General features: G+C 39.0%; 1 protein-coding gene across 1 annotated transcript in view; it reads right to left on the reverse strand.

Moving 5' to 3' along the window:
* The window catches only part of roraa (RAR-related orphan receptor A, paralog a), a 290,534-nt gene that overhangs the window by 78,195 nt on the left and 192,631 nt on the right, over positions 1-19,708 (reverse strand). The window contains exon 2 of the mRNA XM_084397568.1: positions 12,176-12,205. Coding sequence (XP_084253694.1) covers positions 12,176-12,205 — 30 coding nt within the window. The remainder of the gene's footprint in view (positions 1-12,175; positions 12,206-19,708) is intronic.

Raw genomic sequence — 19,708 nt, forward strand, 5'->3', positions numbered from 1 at the left:
TGCTGTCATTTTGTGAGGATGGAAGAAAAAGTATCGAGGGAGAGAGAAGAAAAGGATAAAAATCATGCTGTCCTGGTTTACGACAAATAGATGTCTCTATTGATTTCCTTTTTACTGAAGCGGCCCATCCTTCCCTGTTGTGAATATACTGACCTATTTCTGATAAAAAAAATGACAGGCTATTATGGATTAAGGCAAAGTGTCCAAAAAGAAAATATTCTTTCCGTGGCACAAACAAATGGAAAAAAAGATGAAACATAATCTATTGTTAAAATTGGAGAGTGTCAATTTGAATGTGCTGCCTTTTTTTCCGCCGAGTGTCTCTTGTTGTTTGAGGATGGAAAACTTTGGGTTTCTGAGGCATGCTGAGAGCGAAATCGCTTTGTCAGAAAGCACACTCCTGGGACGCTACGTCCATTCAAAACAGTCTCTCCTGACGAGCTTGTGTTCACTTCATTTACCAAGCACTTAGCCAACTGGCGTGACAAAAAACATACACCGTGGCATGCTGTGACCATAACTTCTCTTGATAGAAGCCATATAACAAATCTCTTCCATATGTCAGTCTTTACAAAACAAGATGTTGAAGGTCACGCCTTGGTGACTTGTTGCTTCTCGATCTCGTGTCACTCTTAAATCCTTTCGATGCTTTCCAGCCCTTCATCTGGAGCACATAACCGATCTTGACGAAATCATCATATCAATTTTTCCTCAGAGAGGCTGTATGCCAAATCAAGACAAGAAGATTAAATGTATTTCAACAAATAGGCTCTCCCATACAACTCTCATTTACGTTTTAGCTCTGCAACAGAAATATGTCAGACCACTGCTGGGATGCATTATTGGCTGTGTACAGCATGATTATGTTTAATAAATCCCTACAGCGTTAGATTATCCATAGGCGGCTCTCGTCCAAGTTCCAGCAAACGACCTCTCTACAATGACAACTTATAAATAATGATTCATGAAATGCCATGAAACATCGAAGAAAAGGAAGTTGTGAAATCCATGTTTGATTAATCATTTGAATGGGTACTGTTTATCGCATTTTCAATATTGGTTACCAATAAATGTTTATGCATTGCGCAGCTGTTTGTTAGGAAAGTCTGCATTCTATGAAACAAGTGCCTTTTCTACTTTAAAGGGATACTCCACTTTTTTTGGAAATAGGCTCATTTTACAACTCCCCCAGAAGTTAAACAGTTGAGTTTTACCGTTTTCGAATCCATTCAGCCGATCTCCGGGTCTGGCAGTACCACTTTTAGCATAGCTTAGCATAGATCATTGAATCGGACAAGACCATTAGCATCTCTCTCAAAAAAATGACCAAAGAGTTTCGATATTTTTCCTATTTAAAACTTGACTCTTCTGTAGTTACATCGTGTACTAAGACCGACGGAAAATGAAAAGTTGCGCTTTTCTAGGCTGATATGGCTAGGGACTATACTCTCATTCCTGCGTAATAATCAAGAAACTTTGCTGCCGTACCATGAGTGCAGCAGGCGTAATGATATGACGCAGCGCCTGAAAATAGGTCTAATAGGTTAGACAAACTTAGTCCCTGTCACGTTGGAAGTTACCGAGCTGGGGACTATTTTCACTGTTTCTTGATTATTACACAGGAATGAGAGTATAGTTCCTAGCCATATCAGCCTAGAAAATCACAACTTTACATTTTCCGTCGGTCTTAGTACACAATGTAACTACAGAAGAGTCAAGTTTTAAATAGGAAAAATATCGAAACTCTTTGGTCATTTTTTTGAGAGAGATGCTAATGGTCTTGTCCGATTCAATGATCTATGCTAAGCTATGCTAAAAGTGGTACTGCCAGACCCGGAGTTCGGCTGAATGGATTCGAAAACGGTAAAACTCAACTGTTTAACTCTGGGGGAGTTGTAAAATGAGCCTATTTCCAAAAAAAGTGGAGTATCCCTTTAAGCACATATTTGTTTAAAGTATGATTTTAAACATTGTAGCAACAAATTATGTGTTTAAGTGTTCTCAAACTGCATGACACTTTGATTTTTTGAAAGGATGAACATATCATTGTGATTAAAGGAACAGTTAATTACTTTAAAAGGGGGAAATATAATGGTAACATGGTTGACACACAACCTGGGGTCAAAACTTCAACTCTTTCTAATAATACTGTACATTAGTTAACAGTGTTAATTTCATAGATGAATCATTTTCATAATAGTTGTCGTCAACGTCATTTTTTCACAGATGACAACGAGACGAAAACTATAACGAAAATCTATCGATGTTTTCATCAATGAATAAGAATGAGAGGAAAATGTTAGGGAGGGATACGGTGGGTTAATAGCATACCCTTGCTGCAACGTTTAAAAATGTCAACATCTGTGAGAGAGAAAAGCAGACATATGGATACATTTCACATTTGATGTTAAGGAACACAAGATCATTTGTGGAGCAACAATCTCCGGGAAAACGCAAAGAAATTTAAAATACAATACAGGGCTCTACAGTAAGGGCTGCACGATGGCCCGGGACAGTTGAAGGAATTGACAAAGTTGATCACAATTTGCACATGCTTTGCCAATTTAATCAATAAAGCATTTTTACAAATATTTAAGCACAAGAAGACACGAAAGAGAGCTAAATTCGGGACGATTTCGTGTGAAGCGCGCACACAGAAAGTGAACTCTCTGATAGCGTGCGAGTGCTTAATTTTCGTGCTTGAAAAGACAAATACACACAAAAATATGTCAAACTGCCCGTTTTGGCGAGTATCCTTTTAAACAGTCGGTATTCAGTGAAAGTAAACAGTTGGGAGAAAATTTGATGTGTATCATTTTATCCGTGCATTAGTTCTTAAAGTGACAGTAGCCTAAACCTGCTGCTGTCTGAGTCCTACATTTTAATTTAAACAACAAAAAACAAAGAGAAAATCACTCACTGCTCTTGAGTAACTTTAGTAACTTTAATAAGGATCTATACAAGGAAGACTATGCACTGTTTTTCACATTTGATCACTTTATTCAATTTCTGTAGGTAGTATTTCTCATCTGAATACTGTTAGACCTAACTCACAAACTTAAAGCACTGTTTATTTCATTTCGATCTATTCGATCCATCAACTATTCATTGTAAGTCATTATACATGCGAGGGACACAAGAGGAACCCGTATTGTAGAAAGACCCATTAATATTTCGGCGAGGTCGGCCATAATGTCTTAATCGTTTGATTGAGATTAGCATGGCTGGCTCTTTGTGACTCTCTCAGTGCTGGACGGGGCGGTAAACAAATGAACTGGCAAGGGTGAGGCCATGCTTCTCAATAAACACTGACACAGCCTGTCCTCGCTATGGAGACAGATAAGCCTTCTCTACAGCTCGCTCACTCAAATTCTCCCTCCTTTTTTCCAGACTCCATTCCAATCAATCTGTCTTTCCATCGCTTTCTCTCTCTCTCTCTCTCTCTCTGCCTTTCTTCACGTTTCCCACTCTCTTTCTCTCATTGGATCAATGTCTCTGCGTCCCTGTGGTCACGACTAACCTGTACGGGACTCAGACGGGCTCCACCACTACAGCTGTCGCTCTCTCTGTGCCGCCCTAAACAAGCAAATACTTCATTTGCTCAATACCTGTCATCCATGACTAACAGCATCATGGCAGAACAATGCGTTAGGAGAGAATAATTCTCGATAGAATAACAAACCATAGCGTAATACCGAGCCCATTTATCTTCTGTGCTTCATACCCGAAGCTTCTGACAACTTCAGAATATCACATAAATCTAGGCAGATTTCCATGTGCATGCTAGTAGATTGCATGTTTATTATTCGGTATTTGCCGGGAAATAAGACATGCACACATATTTAAAGACTCCATGAATTCAAAAAATGAAGTTGTGTGGCTTTTAGTCCATGTGTGCTAACTTTGACATTATCTATGTGGTAATATACTCCCTGAAAGATGATAAAAATGAAAATCTACAGCCTGTTATCACTATAAAGCTGATTTGAAACAATCCGTATTGTAAAAAGCGCTATATAAATAAAGGTGACTTGACTTTTTATCCTCTAGAAAAATGCTTTAAAAACAGTGATGACTTATCCCGCACTCATGGGCGTGTCCAAATTTTTCTCCAATCAAATGTCCTCTAGAAAGTCCTTTTCCCAGTACCACCTGCCTCTAACTAGCAATGACAAGTAGCAAATTATGGTTCATAACTGCGATTTAGAGGACCTTCGATATCATCTCATCTCAACTTCCTTTTTTCAATAGGAAATAAGCTGACGCAATGAAGAAAGAGACTGTAAGTACTTTTTAACTAAAGCATTTGCAGGTTGATTTCACAGTGTAAACAGTGTGTCTCTGTGGTGTTTTAAAAACATTGCCGTTTGTTCGAATATCCCGACCAGCTTAGCATAGCAACACTGGCTCAGGCAATGGAATGAGTTTGGGGCAGGACTATTTGTTTGTTCAACCAATAGCAGACAAGGGGAGTGTTCAGGAAACCTATTTAAAAACAATTGCATTTGTTGATGCAAATGGCACAGAAATGACACACTTCAGCTTTAAACCTGAAGTAGCCATACATGCAAACATGCTGTTTAGCTGCAAAAGAGCTGCTATCTGTTACTGAGTAACACAATGCTAGATTCATGGCCTTAATCATTTTGCTGATCTGTTTTTTTTTTTTTTAAGGTGCAGCGAGACAGACGTTTTCTCTGGCCTGTGATATGAGAGCTGACACACACACACACACACACACCTACAGGCAAACATACATACGCAAATAAAAGATTAAATCCTAGTCTACTGCCTGCAATCACCTAGTGCATCTTATCAACATGTCGCGTCCTAGACAGGTTACAACAACACCATCTCATCTCTGGACTCTACTGCAGTCAAAATATGAAGCACATTCTACCAGCGCGTAATTATATGGATGTGGGAATAATTAGCAATGTCAATTTTCAGAAGTTTAGCAGTACCGCTGTTGCAAACATGAATCACACCTCAAAATATGTGCTTGGTGAGGAAAGGTGATCTATTACTTCTCTATGCAGCCAGATTTACAATTTTCAATTAACACAATAAAACGAGTGATTTTTTTTTCTATATCAAAAACTTGATGGTGGACTCTTGTTACTTGAACAGTAACAAACCACCGAGTAAAATCCTAGAAACTACACTGTAAAAAATAATCATTATTGTTTCAACTTAAAAAAGTAAGTATTCGTGCTGCCTTAAAGGGATAGTTCGGCCAAAAATGATATTTAACCCATGATTTACTCACCCTCAAGCCGTTCGAGATGTATATGTCAATCTTTTTTCAGACGAACACATTTTCAGTTATTTTAGAAAATGTCTTAGATCTTTCAGGGGTTATAATGTGAAGCTATGGGGTCCACCTCCTTCAAGTCCCAAAATGTGCATGCATCCTTCACAAAAGTAATCCATCCGGCTCCAGGGGGATAAACAAAATATACATATTTAAAACTTTATAAACGAAAATAACGAAAACGCTACGTCCTACGTCATACGCCAGCATCCATCTCCGTGAACGCGCGTCGACCGCTACCGGAAGCCAGTTATTTTCGTTTATAAAGTGCACTCTACGTTTATAAAAAAACTCTACGTTCGTTCTTGACGTAGAACGAACGTAGAGTTTTGTTTTGCTCTGCTCTCTGGCTGCGCTGTCACGTTCGTTCTACGCCACGACGCTTCCTACGCTACGTCCTACGTCATACGCCAGCATCCATCTCCATCTTTTGTGAAGGATGCATGCACATTTTGGGACTTGAAGGAGGTGGACCCCATAGCTTCACATTATAACCACTGAAAGATCTAAGACATTTTCTAAAATAACTGAAAATGTGTTCGTCTGAAAAAAGATTGACATATGCATCTCGAACGGCTTGAGGGTGAGTAAATCATGGGTTAAATATCATTTTTGGCCGAACTATCCCTTTAAAATGTTAAGTTTAGTCAACTTGAAATGTGAAATTGTACTAAGTGACAACTTGGATATTTGATTTGACTAAACGTAACATTTTCAGAAGTCAGAACAAACTCTTACTTTAAGTAAAACTTCTTTTTTTTTTTTTTTTTTTTTAACAGTGTACCCATAAAAACCCAAGAAACTGCATAGCCACATTTGAAAAACGCCATCTTAGCAAACCACAGAGTTTCCCACAGGAAAACACTAATATTTTCTTCTACATATTTAATCAAGTTAATTCCTGTCTGAAAAGCTTGAACAAAAGAATTGGCCTTGAAAACAAGTACTTTTGTACTAAAAGTCTTATTGAACTTTTATAGGACAATATTTTCTTTCTGTCATTTATTTAAATTCCTTGGAACACCCCGTTCTTAACAGGAGACATCTAAGTACTTAATTCCTGTCTGGTGTTGTGTTTTTCCTCTCAAAGAGCTATTAAACAGCGCTGTTTATCTAAGGAAAAGAGTCTGTTGCCAGAACGAACCACATGGCCTCGCAGTAGCACTATATAAAAAGGCCGGCCATAAAAATGTCAAGTTCAAACGTAAAGAAAACCATACTTGAAACTGTGCAGTAAAACAGAGCCTGTGGGGAAAGTTTCACAGTCAGTGTTTATGCCGCATTCTCAAATGACTTGAGAGTGTCTGAGAGTGTCTATTCCAGTCATACAAATGACGACTAAAAGAACAGCCTTTTCAGAAATGTGAAACTTTACAATTTGAAAAAGTGAAATTTGCACTTCTCACGTACTCTGCATCTTTTTCTGGTTTAAAAGTATAACTTTTTATACATTATTTTGCCCTGTAATTAAAAGGAAATGAAATGGGGGATGGACTTGAACTTGTTAGCTAACTGCTAGGCCACTGTTCTGAAAGTGTAGAAATGTAGAAATTTAGCAAAAGTATTCACTTAATAATGGTAAACAAATATATTGGCCAGGCCGATTAATCAATGATTTCCCGCATCATTTCACTCGATAATTGTACTAGACTGGGTGATTGCAGATGAAAATTATTCTTAAAGTTGAAAAACATACAATTTATCTTTTTTTTTTTCATGTGAGATTTTTTTTTTTTTAACCTGTTAAGCTGCAAACCCACTTTTGAAAAATCCCAAGAAATGACATACCCAAACTGAAACAGATACAGTTCATGAACCCTTTGTACTAAAAGCACAAGTATGATCTCATTTGAAAGCTGACACCTGGCAGTTTATTGTAAATGTAGAATTAATTATTGTCATAATGACAAAATTTTTTATAAATAGCTTCAAAGTTTTGTAAAGTTATTAGAAATTATTTTTTATGAAATATCCTCATGAAAATAAAATTGAAGTTGGCACTGGAGCAATCTAGAAATGCACTACAGCTAATGCCACATGTCTAAACATTTTATGTTTAAAATCTTAAGATAATAAGTCCAAAACTCTGTATTTAGTGAAATGTTTTTCAAGACCATGTCATGTGACTTTATTTTGATTTGATGCTAAAATGCTACTGATGTTTATTGCCATCTTCTAACCATCTATCCAGTATATTTTCTTTATTGTTTTGTGGTGCAAACGAGCCCCATTCAGTGTCAGTCTCCCCCTGCACACATTCACACCTCTCCAGCCTGGTTATGGCTGTAAATATGCATTTCTTTTGTCTGCATTATAGTTACTAACGACTGGCTAGCCTATTCACAGGCTATTCATATGGTTTCAGTCACTAATTTCTTTTCTCAAAGTTCACCCTTACATTTTAAACTGTATCTAATGCATTTCTTGAATAAAGAAACATTTCAGTAAGCATTCAAAAAATAATAAAAATATAACTTCTAGGTGGCAGGTGCACCTAGGGCTAGCTAGCATGTTAGCTTAGCACACCATCAATACACGACAATTTATGAGATTAAAACCATGTTTGTGCTTATAAACTTACTTTATAAAGCAAATCGAGTATTTTAAATAATTTTCTGTGATCTAATTTGGCTTCAGATAAAAAATCAGACAGAAAATATACTATTGGATAGTGTTCTGCACAACGATTCTATATAGATTAGCATTACATTATAAATATAATCTATTATTATGGAAATACCTGGCATGGATTGAAAAACACAGGTAACTCAAATATCATAGCAAACATGTTTATTGTCTTCAAAATGTCTGTATCTGCATGTTACAGCCATAGTTACAGCGCGATCTGTTGTTAGCTGTGTGTGTGTTCGAGGCTTCCTGGATTGTCACATGATTATGGCACTTCTTCATGTTCTAATACTGTGCACAGGGCGGCGAGGGCGCCCTCAGGCTATTGGTATGAATTGAAAACACATTAACAGAGTATGCAAACGCTCATGATGATTTATCATCGACGCATTTGGGTATAAATTCAATAAATATTATTCCTGTCTATAGCCAATTAATAGTTGAAAATATTTTTGTTTTCAGTTTTGAAAGTTTGTATGTAGTTTTGAAAGTGTATTTATTTATTTATTTTTGAGCAAAATTGTGTAACAATGTTCATTCGTCATGATTAAGCTGTATTATTTATATTTGTACATTATATTGGCCACCGATTAAAAAAAAATACAACCAATTATTATGTACTTAATTGAAGTAAATTTTGACCTGAATGTTCATTTTTCCAACATTGAATGTTCGTTTATACATTGGCTTTGTCTCTGTGGCACTTCGGAATAACATTGGGTTGGTCAGAGAGGCGGCCGGTGGGTCGTAAAGAGGAGAACTAAAGTATCTGTTCTCTTCGAGAAAGTGCTCAGGCTTATTAAAGGCTGAACGTGCAGCCAGGGGAGGCCGAGAGGGAGCGGGAAAGTGCCTGCTAGCCAACAGCTGCCCTGTAATTTATATTGATGAGGGGACCGGTGGGCTGCTTCCACGGTTTTGATCATCCAGGCAAGAGTGGAGAGATGAGGCTGATGAGTCTGTGTGATGTGTGTGTGGGAAGATGAGAGTTTGCAAAGAGTGTGTGTGGTTGAGACTGCAGGGTTACTGCTGCTGCGGGTTGTTGTTTTCTGCAAGTCAAAACAGGTAAGAAGAATACTATTTTTATAGAAACAGTAATGCCAAGTGTTGTTATGAACACAATCAAAATAAAATAAAAAAACATATTAAAAAACCTAAGATTAAAACCAACCAAAACTTTTTCTAGATATGAAAAACGATAGAAATGAACAAGTGAATTTACATGTGAAATAATTTAAATAAAGGTTAAATGGTTTTACTCACATTACACCATAAAGACTGAAATACACTACACAACTTAAATTCTGAACAGATTTTAAAACACTAGGCCTCATACATTCGCCGACTGAGAAAAACTGGGCATCACACACTACTAAATAACAACAGACTTTCAATATCTTCAACAGAAATCGAGACTCATCAGACCAGGCAACATTTTTCCAGTCTTCAACTGTCCAATTTTGGTGAGCTTGTGCAAATTGTAGCCTCTTTTTCCTATTTGTAGTGGAGATGAGTGGTACCCGGTGGGGTCTTCTGCTGTATCCGCCTCAAGGTTGTGCGTGTTGTGGCTTCACAAATGCTTTGCTGCATACCTCGGTTGTAACGAGTGGTTATTTCAGTCAAAGTTGCTCTTCTATAAGCTTGAATCAGTCGGCCCATTCTCCTCTGACCTCTAGCATCAACAAGGCATTTTCGCCCACAGGACTGCCGCATACTGGATGTTTTTCCCTTTTCACACCATTCTTTGTAAACCCTAGAAATGGTTGTGCGTGAAAATCCCAGTAACGGAGAAGATTGTGAAATACTCAGACCGGCCCGTCTGGCACCAACAACCATGCCACGCTCAAAATTGCTTAAATCACCTTTCCTTCCCATTCTGACATTCAGTTTGGAGTTCAGGAGATTGTCTTGACCAGAACCACACCCCTAAATGCATTGAAGCAACTGCCATGTGATTGGTTGATTAGAGAAATGAGAAATTGAACAGGTGTTCCTAATAATCCTTTAGGTGAGTGTATAATTATAGTCTGAAGTCTGTGGCCATCATATACTATGCAATTTTTTGTGAAATCAGGCAATCCAAATCATCTTTAGATTGACTTTTGGAAACTAGTGTTGACTCCACCAGAATGCAAATCGAAAAGAATTTTAGTACATCGTGCATAGCCTAAAAACAATAGCATATTTCTAATTAGCATATTTGTGCTGGTTTTCTTTGTTATTAGGCTAGTTTGGGTTAGTTTTGATTGGTCATTGGGCTGTCTTTGTCTCACAGACTTGGCAACCCTGGATTGGGGGAAATGTGTGTAAATGTAATGTTTAGTTGTTATAGCCTTGGGTGTGTGTGTGTTTGCATGTGCATATGAGCATGGGTATGAGCACATTCCAGTTCAGTTGCTTCCATGAATGCATTATGGCTGCATATGCAGTCTATTCAATTGCAAAACGCACATTTGCACAACCCCCTACCAACACACACATCCTGTGAATTCTCTATCCAGTCTCAGCTGATCCCTTCAGTTAAGTCAGCATGAACACCATTTTAGTTTATCCAATACGGCGCATTTTCATGTGCAACAGGAAATTCGATGATATGTTGAAATTAAAAAGCAAAATAGGTTAATTTAGCTAGTTTGGACCAATCATTTTTTAACATGTATCAATGAGGTTGCTAGGGCATTGCTAGGTGGTTGCTAGGGTGTTCTGAGAGGTTCCTTATTACTACTGAAAGCAATTAGGGTCAAGTTTGATTTCATAACTAAAACCGGCCAATTCCTTAGCATGAATTATGCTGAGCGATACACATGCTAATTACTTTCGTAACTTGCAAGACCCTTTCTCAACACATAAATGTTTTTTTTTTTAACCCTTTCTTTGTCAAACAGTGCCCTTTGACCCTTTCCACCAGCCTTAACATGTCATCTTCACACTTCACTCTCCTCTTCTTTATCTCTAACTGCCTCTCTCGCTCTCTCTGACACGCGTCATTAGCATTTCTTTCATTGAGATTAAATAGTGAAGTCCGGTCCGTGGCTTTGAACCCTCTCACTTGAAACGTTCTTTGATTTCACTTCCTTCTGTTAAGGAGAAGTGATCAGCACCGTAATTAAGATAGCAGTAGGGCCCTGGAAGAAAGGATGAAAGATCAACCTTTGTGCTGGATGAATGGAGAAGACAGCTACAACTGGATATTTCTACAGCCTTTCAACAAGTCAAGTGAACGTAGACAGATGAAAGGATGGAAGTATTTTTACATAAAATGACAAGATGAGCTTTCATTAGCTAGATTTACAGCTGACTAGAATGCAAAACAAATGCAGCCTCTCAGAAATTGGTCAATGCTAACTAGCTAGCAAAGCTAATGACACTAATTAGCTTAACTACTGTTTTCAGTAGTGAATCTGGGTCAAAATAGTGTTGATTTTCCAGTATCAAATACTTGAAAAGTAGCAGTTGGTGTGACAAAATGTGACATTATTGTAAGCTTGACAAGTTGAACTATTTTAAATTATGAGTAGCTTGACAAGCTACAGTTTTAAAGTAGCTTCCCCAGCACTGAAGAAATGTATTCAAAAAATCAGCTTTTAACATCTCTCCAGAAGCTCAGGTGTGAAATTGAACCGAACTGCAAACACAACAAAACTTGAAACAAAGATCAAGTCACTGATATACTTAATCTAATGCACAGAGTCCCAAAAGGTCACATATGCAACCTGTCAGAGACTCTACAGCCTTCCCTCCAGAGCTGATCCATATCTTTCTCAGAGACTTATCAAAAGGAACGTCTTTAACCTCACTCGCGAAGGTCACACACAAATCGCATCCTTGTTTTCAAAGAGCAAGCAGAGTAGATAATACAGCACCTTCTCCTTCAGAAGAAAATCACATGATTCCTATGAGGGATTCAGATTTCTTAAATGAATAATAGCAGACAAGCTTTCTTTTTTTTATACAGTGAAAATATAACAGAGAAATAGCTTTAGAAACAGCACCAATATTGCTGACCACACACACACAAGCGCGTCGTTTATACACACACACACACGAGGATACTTGGAGAAGAAAAACACAGCTAAATAAAACTTATATTTATATAGTCTTCAAAAATGCAATAAAAAGAGTAATCAAATGAAAATGACCAATGATAATAAAATTAAGTATTAAAATAAATCTTAACATTATAATAATTGAATTAAACTTAATAAACATTTAATTAAAAGAAAAATAATTACTTACAAGTGTGTGTCTTCTTTGTTACTGAAATACCTGCAAAAGATAAAAAAAATAACAACAATTTTACTTTTTTTTTTCATTATTTCAAATAAACAGTGTGCAAAAATACATTTTTGTACAGCTGAAAGCAATGTAAATTACAGAGAAAGCGGACAGCATATTGGAACGGAGATGCTGTAAGCCGTGACATTGACCGAGAGCCAAAAGCTAGCTTTGACTGTGTTAATGCTTCTTAGCACTGCCACAGGCTGTGTCTAAGCAAGGTCAGGCAGGTCAGTATGTTGCCGTCACACGGGCCAGGCAGTTGCCTTGCTGTCATAGTTGACCTCCACGCAATGGAAATTAACAGGAAATCACATACAGAATGCTAAACAGATCTGTGAATATGTTCATGTCTGTTGGTGTAGCCCGGAAGCACCGAGTGCATCTTTATGTCTGACCTTATAAAGCATGACTAATGCCACAGAGGCACGGATGGATGTGTGTGCATGTTGCTGAAACAGAGGGTCCCATGTGGACCGAGCGTGCTCATGCTCTATGGGCTACAGCAGACTAATAGATCCCACTTGTCATGCGGAAGCAATGGCTAATTTTTCTACAGCTTGCATTTGAAACTCAAGGGACGTCGAGCTGACATGATTCAGTAATTCCACAGAAAATAAAAAGAGCTCTGGCCGGCGATAACGATGCTTCAGATGTTTTTTTGAGGGAAGGGGGAATACAAGTCAAAGACAGTAAAGCAAATGAGCAGGCACACGTGCACACAGATGCACCTGAGGACACGCCGGCAAAAACACAGAAAGGACCCAGAAGCGAAACTTAAGGCACTCCTGTAAAGCTTCACAGATCAACAATGCTATCACTGGAAGCACATTGTCCAACAACAACAACATTACACAAAGAAACAAACAAGCAATATTCCTCTTGTAAGTTACACCTGCAATCAAATCACAAAGCACTCAGCATGGGGGTAAATGGCAATTACCAAAATATGACGTCAAGCTGTGGCCGATAGTAACGTTGTGCTAAACACAAAGGTCTCACTCTAGGAGCCAGTGTAACTGAAAATAATAAAGGCATAATTCAACCACATCAATCCTTCATTACTCATCCTCATATTGTTCCAAACCCATTAATTGTAACTGCACGAAAAAAAAAAAAAGTGACCAGTATTTATTCAAAATTTCTACATACAGGTTTGGAACGATATGAGGGTGAGTAAATTATGATTATGAAATTAAATTTAGTTTAGAGAACTATCCCTTTAAGTAAACATTTCTAGTCTAATGGTGTGAAATAACAGGGAGGGTCCAAGGGAATAAGCCATTTATCCAATCCATGTGATTTGGACCAGTTTCTTTCCTGGCGAGCTCTCGGTTTTTACAAATGAAATAACTGTCCAGCAACTGTCATGGTTAAAACTCTGGCTGGAAAAGGGAAGGGTCATTGATATCGGCCTATTTATTCACTACAGAATAGTATTTTGGTTTAGTTTGGTTTAGAGGATTCAGTCTTTTAAGAGTGGACGACGTAATTTGAAAATAGCTAAACTAGACTATATATTTTCAAGTTCAAAGCAACATGCCTGTAAAATTCAACATGAAACAGCATTCAAAAATTAATAGTCTTTACATATCCTAAAGGCAACACTCTCCCAAAATATCTTCTTTTGTACTCCACAAAAGAGATAAAGTTATAAAGGTTTTAGAAAAGCTGCATTACTTACAACAGGAGCCTAAAATAATGCCTAAAATAGCCATTTAACGCCTTAAAAATATAGTTCAGCTTAGGTGACATTAAGCCTTTCAGAGATAACTTTGTGAACGTGCTTGCAAAAGCATACCTGAGGAATAACCACAAAACCACACAACACTGAGGGGAAAAAACCCATATATTCTATCACCATGCATTCTATCATACAGCATGAAACAAAACAGGTTGCGCTCTGTAGTTATCAGATACCTCATGAACTTTGCTAAGAAGAATGTGAGGACACCGTCAGTCTTTGATCCAACTTCTGTCACTATCACTCATTCTTGCCCTGTCCTCCCTCTCTCTCCATGTGATTCCCATCCTTATTCTGTAGAACCATCAGCTATCTGTCTCTGATCCTTACCAAACCACAACAGCTATTCTGTCAATGTCACTTACAGATATGAAAACCAATCTTAACACAAAAAAATGTACTTGCTCGGAAATCATTACTGTCAAAAAGAGGACGCAGGGCTCGGTCAGAAAAATGGCCTGTTGCTAGGAGAGAGAGGGGAGGGGTGGGGAGAGAGCCCACTTCCTCCTCTAGGTGTCATTGGGAGGGCTATGATTGGAGGGTGCAAGGGGAAGGGGCCAGGGAACCAATGGGTGAACAGAGTTTGGAGCTGGAGGGGGTCTGGGTCTAGGCCCTGACACCAGTGAAGCCTGCCAGGTTATGTCTACTCCACTGGAAGATGGGGTGATGGGTCGGTTTGGAGGTGAATCCATCCTTGACAGATGGAAAAAGCATGTCCGGCCTTCTTCAAAGGACGGTATCATGATTGCGGTCAAAAAGTGAAAGTATACAAATGATACGTTAGATAGTCCGATAGACAGAGTGATATAGAACATTGTAACGCTAAAAAGAGAATGACAGAACGATAGAAAAAGAACAATAGAGCGATAAAAAGATAGAATGTTAGAAGGATGGATGGATGGATGGATAGATAGATATAGAACAGATAAGAAGACAAACAGATAAGAAGAATGGATGTCGGAAATGGTGGATAGAGGTAAAAAAAAACATTGGATGAATGGATGATGAAACAATGACAGATGCAACATGATTTGCCAAAACATATCGTACCATCCTCATAGTACATGCACACAAAACAATGGTTTCAGATGTGACACTGGCTCTGACATAAAAAAAAAAAAAAAAAATGCTTGTTATCTTTTGTGGACATGAAAGGTTAAAGACTTACTCATGATAATTTCCACTGTTTGCATCAGCCAAGCAAAAGGTCATCTTTCCGGATGTCTACATGTAAGTCACACAAAACTGATATAATCTAGACATTATTTTGTGTGCATACAGTTACTTATTATTAAACCATTCAAAAAAGACGTAACCCATGCCATTTTTAACTATAAAAACATAATATATGACTGTTCATAAAAACTGTCAGGGACAAACATTGTGGATAAGAAGGTTCAGGGTATTTCCTTGGAAAATATTCTAAGCATGTCCGCGGCCATAATTCATTGCTTTCTTCCTCTTGTAGATTCCATATGCCGAGCACACTGATGACTGTTTGAAGTTAACCTTTAGCACATCTGCCACAGAAGGCCAAGCAGTCCACATTCCTTGCCAGGTAAAGCCGTCTGTATTGCAGATGGGAAAAACACGGTGACAGTGTCACGCTGATCTGGGACAGCTTCTCCTGGTGAAACCGTGTCATGCTCATGTTTAAGAAAAAAAAAGAAAAAGAAGTAGGGGTCTCAGACCTGCACAAGGCAGGGTCTTTATTCCTTATCCAAATCCCAGTGTAAACCGATAAGAAACATGCTGAAAGCAGACTAACAGAACATAAAGGATGTGTGCAGGGTCCAAATAAAATTTTTAGACCTGAGATGTGTGAGCAAGAAGCTTCTTTCACCACCCAACCAGCGGGACTAAAGAGCGCTCTGTGTCTTGGTCTGTCGGGCAGGCTGTGCATCATAATTCCAGCTTCCTTAGCACCTGACAGCAAATGATTATCATGGATGGTTATTGTCAGCGAGGCCTCTCCGGCAGGGTGCTTGATGCGCCGCGCTAGGGTTCGGCACTCCGTGACATTCAAAGTTAGAGTCTCCTTGACGTAATGGAGCTGTCCCCTCACCGAGCTAATGGGAACGATCCATTTAACCTGTGGCAGAAACACACAGGCGAGGAAGTTCCTAATGCGAGGCCAGTCCCGTGGGGGGGCCCGCTCAACGTTCTCTCTTCCCCCCCGGCTGCTGCCGGTCAGACTGCTTGATTCATTGACTGCTGCTTCACACTTATCCTCATTCACTGTTCAGTCTATGGAGACCGGCGAGGGAGGAGGACAGTGGCTCTCTCAGCCATACAAGGACAAGGCTGGTATAGACACCTCTGGAAAAGTAACAGCTGAGTAGGGGATGATGACAGAGATAAAGATGGGTGGCTTGCTTGAGGGTCGGTGGACCCTAACGCAATTGTGATATATTGGAAGAATAGACTCTGGTTTTAGGTAGGCATGCTAGAATTACACAAAATGGCCCTGGACTGAACGTAATTTGTATTATAACAATAAAAAAAGGACCTTTCTTTTTTGGTAGGCATTTCAAGACAAGAAACGTTCTTGGACTTTTCTGCAACAACATAATTCTGCAATAAAATCTAAGAGTGGGCTGTCCCGTTGACAATAAGAATGACATGGGACATCAGAGCCGATAGCCTCATGGGCAGCACTTTAATATGTAGCGAGGTTGCGCTTCGAGTGGCTCAAGTTCGAGTCTCGGCTTGGGTAGCTTTCCCGATCCTGTCCCCCTTTCTCTCTCCCACTTTGCTTCCTGTCAGTCCTCTACACGTTGCTGTGCATATTTTGTATGTCTCCCTTATCTGGCTCACTCAGTTCAGTTTATTGAGCTCTTTCTTAACAAGCTGATGACCTGAATCAAGCGTGTTAAATAAAGAAGACATACAAAATGTGCAAAGCGGTAGATTCCCAGGACTGTTGAAAACCACTGCGCTAAACAACAGGCCACAAACTCGTTTGCGCTTCCCAAAAGCATTGTAAGCAAATGTAGATTGTAGAGACCTAATGGTTTATATGATCTGTTTAGGCTAACAGAGCTTTTGGTAAATTCTGCACATAACAGTATATTCTATTCTAAATGCTAACGGAAAATGCTATAAATTGAGGAGTGGACCCTCAGGTTTGGGGTATGGATGGACTAGTGTCTATTAACATCTTACAGTAAAAGAGCAATTTTTGAATTCTACAAGTTTGCCCTTACGAGTCAAGAAACTTGTCATGGCATAAACAAATGCTAAAGGGAAATATTTGACAACCTCAGATCTGTTTGGATAGATTTTCATCAACTTCTGTTTGAGGTACAACATCATCAAGTGACAAGATTATGCCCATCCTCTCTCTGACAATAACCTTTCATGAATCATTCATCTTATCATCTAAATTATAGAAAACACTTTGGTTTCGCAGCCACGGATGCCTTAAGCTGGTCAGAAAATACAATTCTTTTGAAGATTATACTGACTAGCTTAAAAATGTACAGTAAAGTCTTGTCTAAACAAACTATGCACTGTATGGAAAGCATTACCTTTCTTAGATAATCAAATAGTTATCATACTGCGGTTTACTTATTATTATTACAGATCTCATCTCCACCCATAACCCATATTATTAAAACCAAGAATGCTTTTGCAAGAACTGTGCAATGATCCGAAGTCATGTACACGTGCTATTAAATTGTACATAACGTGTACTTCCTTATGACAGATCACCTTCTCAATCATAAGTAGAGTTATTTAATCAGAAAAGAGGACGGATGTCATCCAAGTTTTGTTTCGTCAAAGTCATTCTCTTACCCGTTTTGCACTGACACACTTAGCCTTATTATACTTCATAAACTTTCAAATGCAAAATGCAATGATTAAAAAAGCTTGACGATTTTCATCATCTCTCCTCCTAATATTCTAAAACGCTTAAGGAACTCCGTAGAGAGGCCTTGCACTCTCCAGGGAGGTTCAAGAGAAAAATGACTTCATCTCCAGGCGCTGTTATTTCTGGTCATTTCTAATTGGTTTTAACTAAAATCAAGCCGCCGTGGCTGGCTCCACAGGTTCCCACTGAACAATTCGCCATCTGACATCTCCACAAATAGCAGATTTACATCCAAATTAGTTTTAGAGGACGTAGAAATTACATTGTCGTAGTGTCACGTTGAAAAGGAGAACATGACGAGAAACCAAGCAGAAGTTTGTTGTTGAGACAAATCACATCAAATTGAAGACCACAGTTAACAAGTAGAGGAGCATTTCTGGAGCAGTGCTTCTCAACTGGTTTTGCTTCAGGACGAGATTAAGGATTAAACCCAAACCCAGTTGCATTTAATTATTGGCATTTAGCAATGGTTTCCTTGCTGTCCTGATCAGAACAGACATGTCGCCACTAAAACCCCTGATCTAAAGGTCACAGACACAGGTCAGTTTAGAATTCACGAAGCTGGACATCCCGAACTTCACTGCATTCTCAAGCTCAGGAGTCTCCAGGTAAGTCCCTAATATTGTCTGGTAGCTTGTGAATTATACATAGCAGCAAAGGGGATTGACGTAGGCCCTGGAAGGGCACATGAACAGCAGGCATGGCTGGCAGGCAGATTGGAGACTCCAACGGAATTTTAATTGTACCGCAGGGAGTCCGGACGGTAAGCGCCATTGTTATTGCTAAGATGCAGCACAACAGAAGCTCATTCAGCCGAGTACTTAAACAAATGATGATTACGGTAAATCGTTCCCACAACGCAGCAGAACCATTACGGACCCAGGCGCAGGAGTCGTTAGTTGGCGCGCACGTGAGGATACAGTAATCAGCTGATTGGAAGGAAATACAGATAATACATAGTTATTCCTTATAATGCTGACTCTACATTTGCTTGTGGTCCACTGCGGCTACACACCATTGCAGACAAGGTCCCTTTGGACATCTCTACCTGGCTACGTTCACACAGTAGCAAAACACAGTTCAGATATAAACCAGAGTTACATCGGTATTCTATAACCGAACTCACTAAAACTAAAACTACAACAACAAACACTAAAACAGGGGTTCTCTCAAATCTGGCCCTAGGTCCGATTATCTGCACAGTTTAGGTCCAAGCTTGATCAAACTCACCTGCCTATAGCTTTCTAGTAATCCTGAATACCATGATTAGCTTGTTCAGGTGTGTTTGATTAGGGTTGGAGCAAAACTCTGCAGGAAAGTGGACCTCAAGGGCCAGTTGAACACCGCTGACCTAAAACTTTCAGGACTCACAACCAAATTTTAAGAGTGAGTTTGATACAGCTGGGTTATGTGAATGAAACAGCAGTGGACAACTAGGCTGTTTCTCAATGTTAAGAATGCAAATAACTGACTTGCGTCCTCTTGCCAGGCTACCTTGAAAGAACAAACTCGAAAGGACACAAAGACACAGATCGCATCTTTGTGAGAAGTGAAATGTGCTGCGATCTTGTTGCTCAACTGACCATTGAGCACATATCTCGATATCAAGAACACATGCGGGTACTTTTATGTGTTCTCTGTATTTGCGTTCTTGAGTATTGGAACCGGACTTTGGCGTTTGATGATGACGTAGTACAAGAACACAAGATCGCTTAAGAATGCATATTGAGAAACTGCGCTAGTTAATAGAACAATGGCTATGCTGACATTTGTAGCTGTTGTATGAACAGGTTAAATTGGGAGTCCTACCTGATAGTAAATACTTTTATAATTTCTCAATCCCCACACTTACAACATGAACGCAGCTTTTGTTGGT

The sequence above is a fragment of the Rutilus rutilus genome (genome assembly GCF_951802725.1).
Source record: "Rutilus rutilus genome assembly, chromosome: 23".
Taxonomy (NCBI): Eukaryota; Metazoa; Chordata; class Actinopteri; order Cypriniformes; family Leuciscidae; genus Rutilus; species Rutilus rutilus.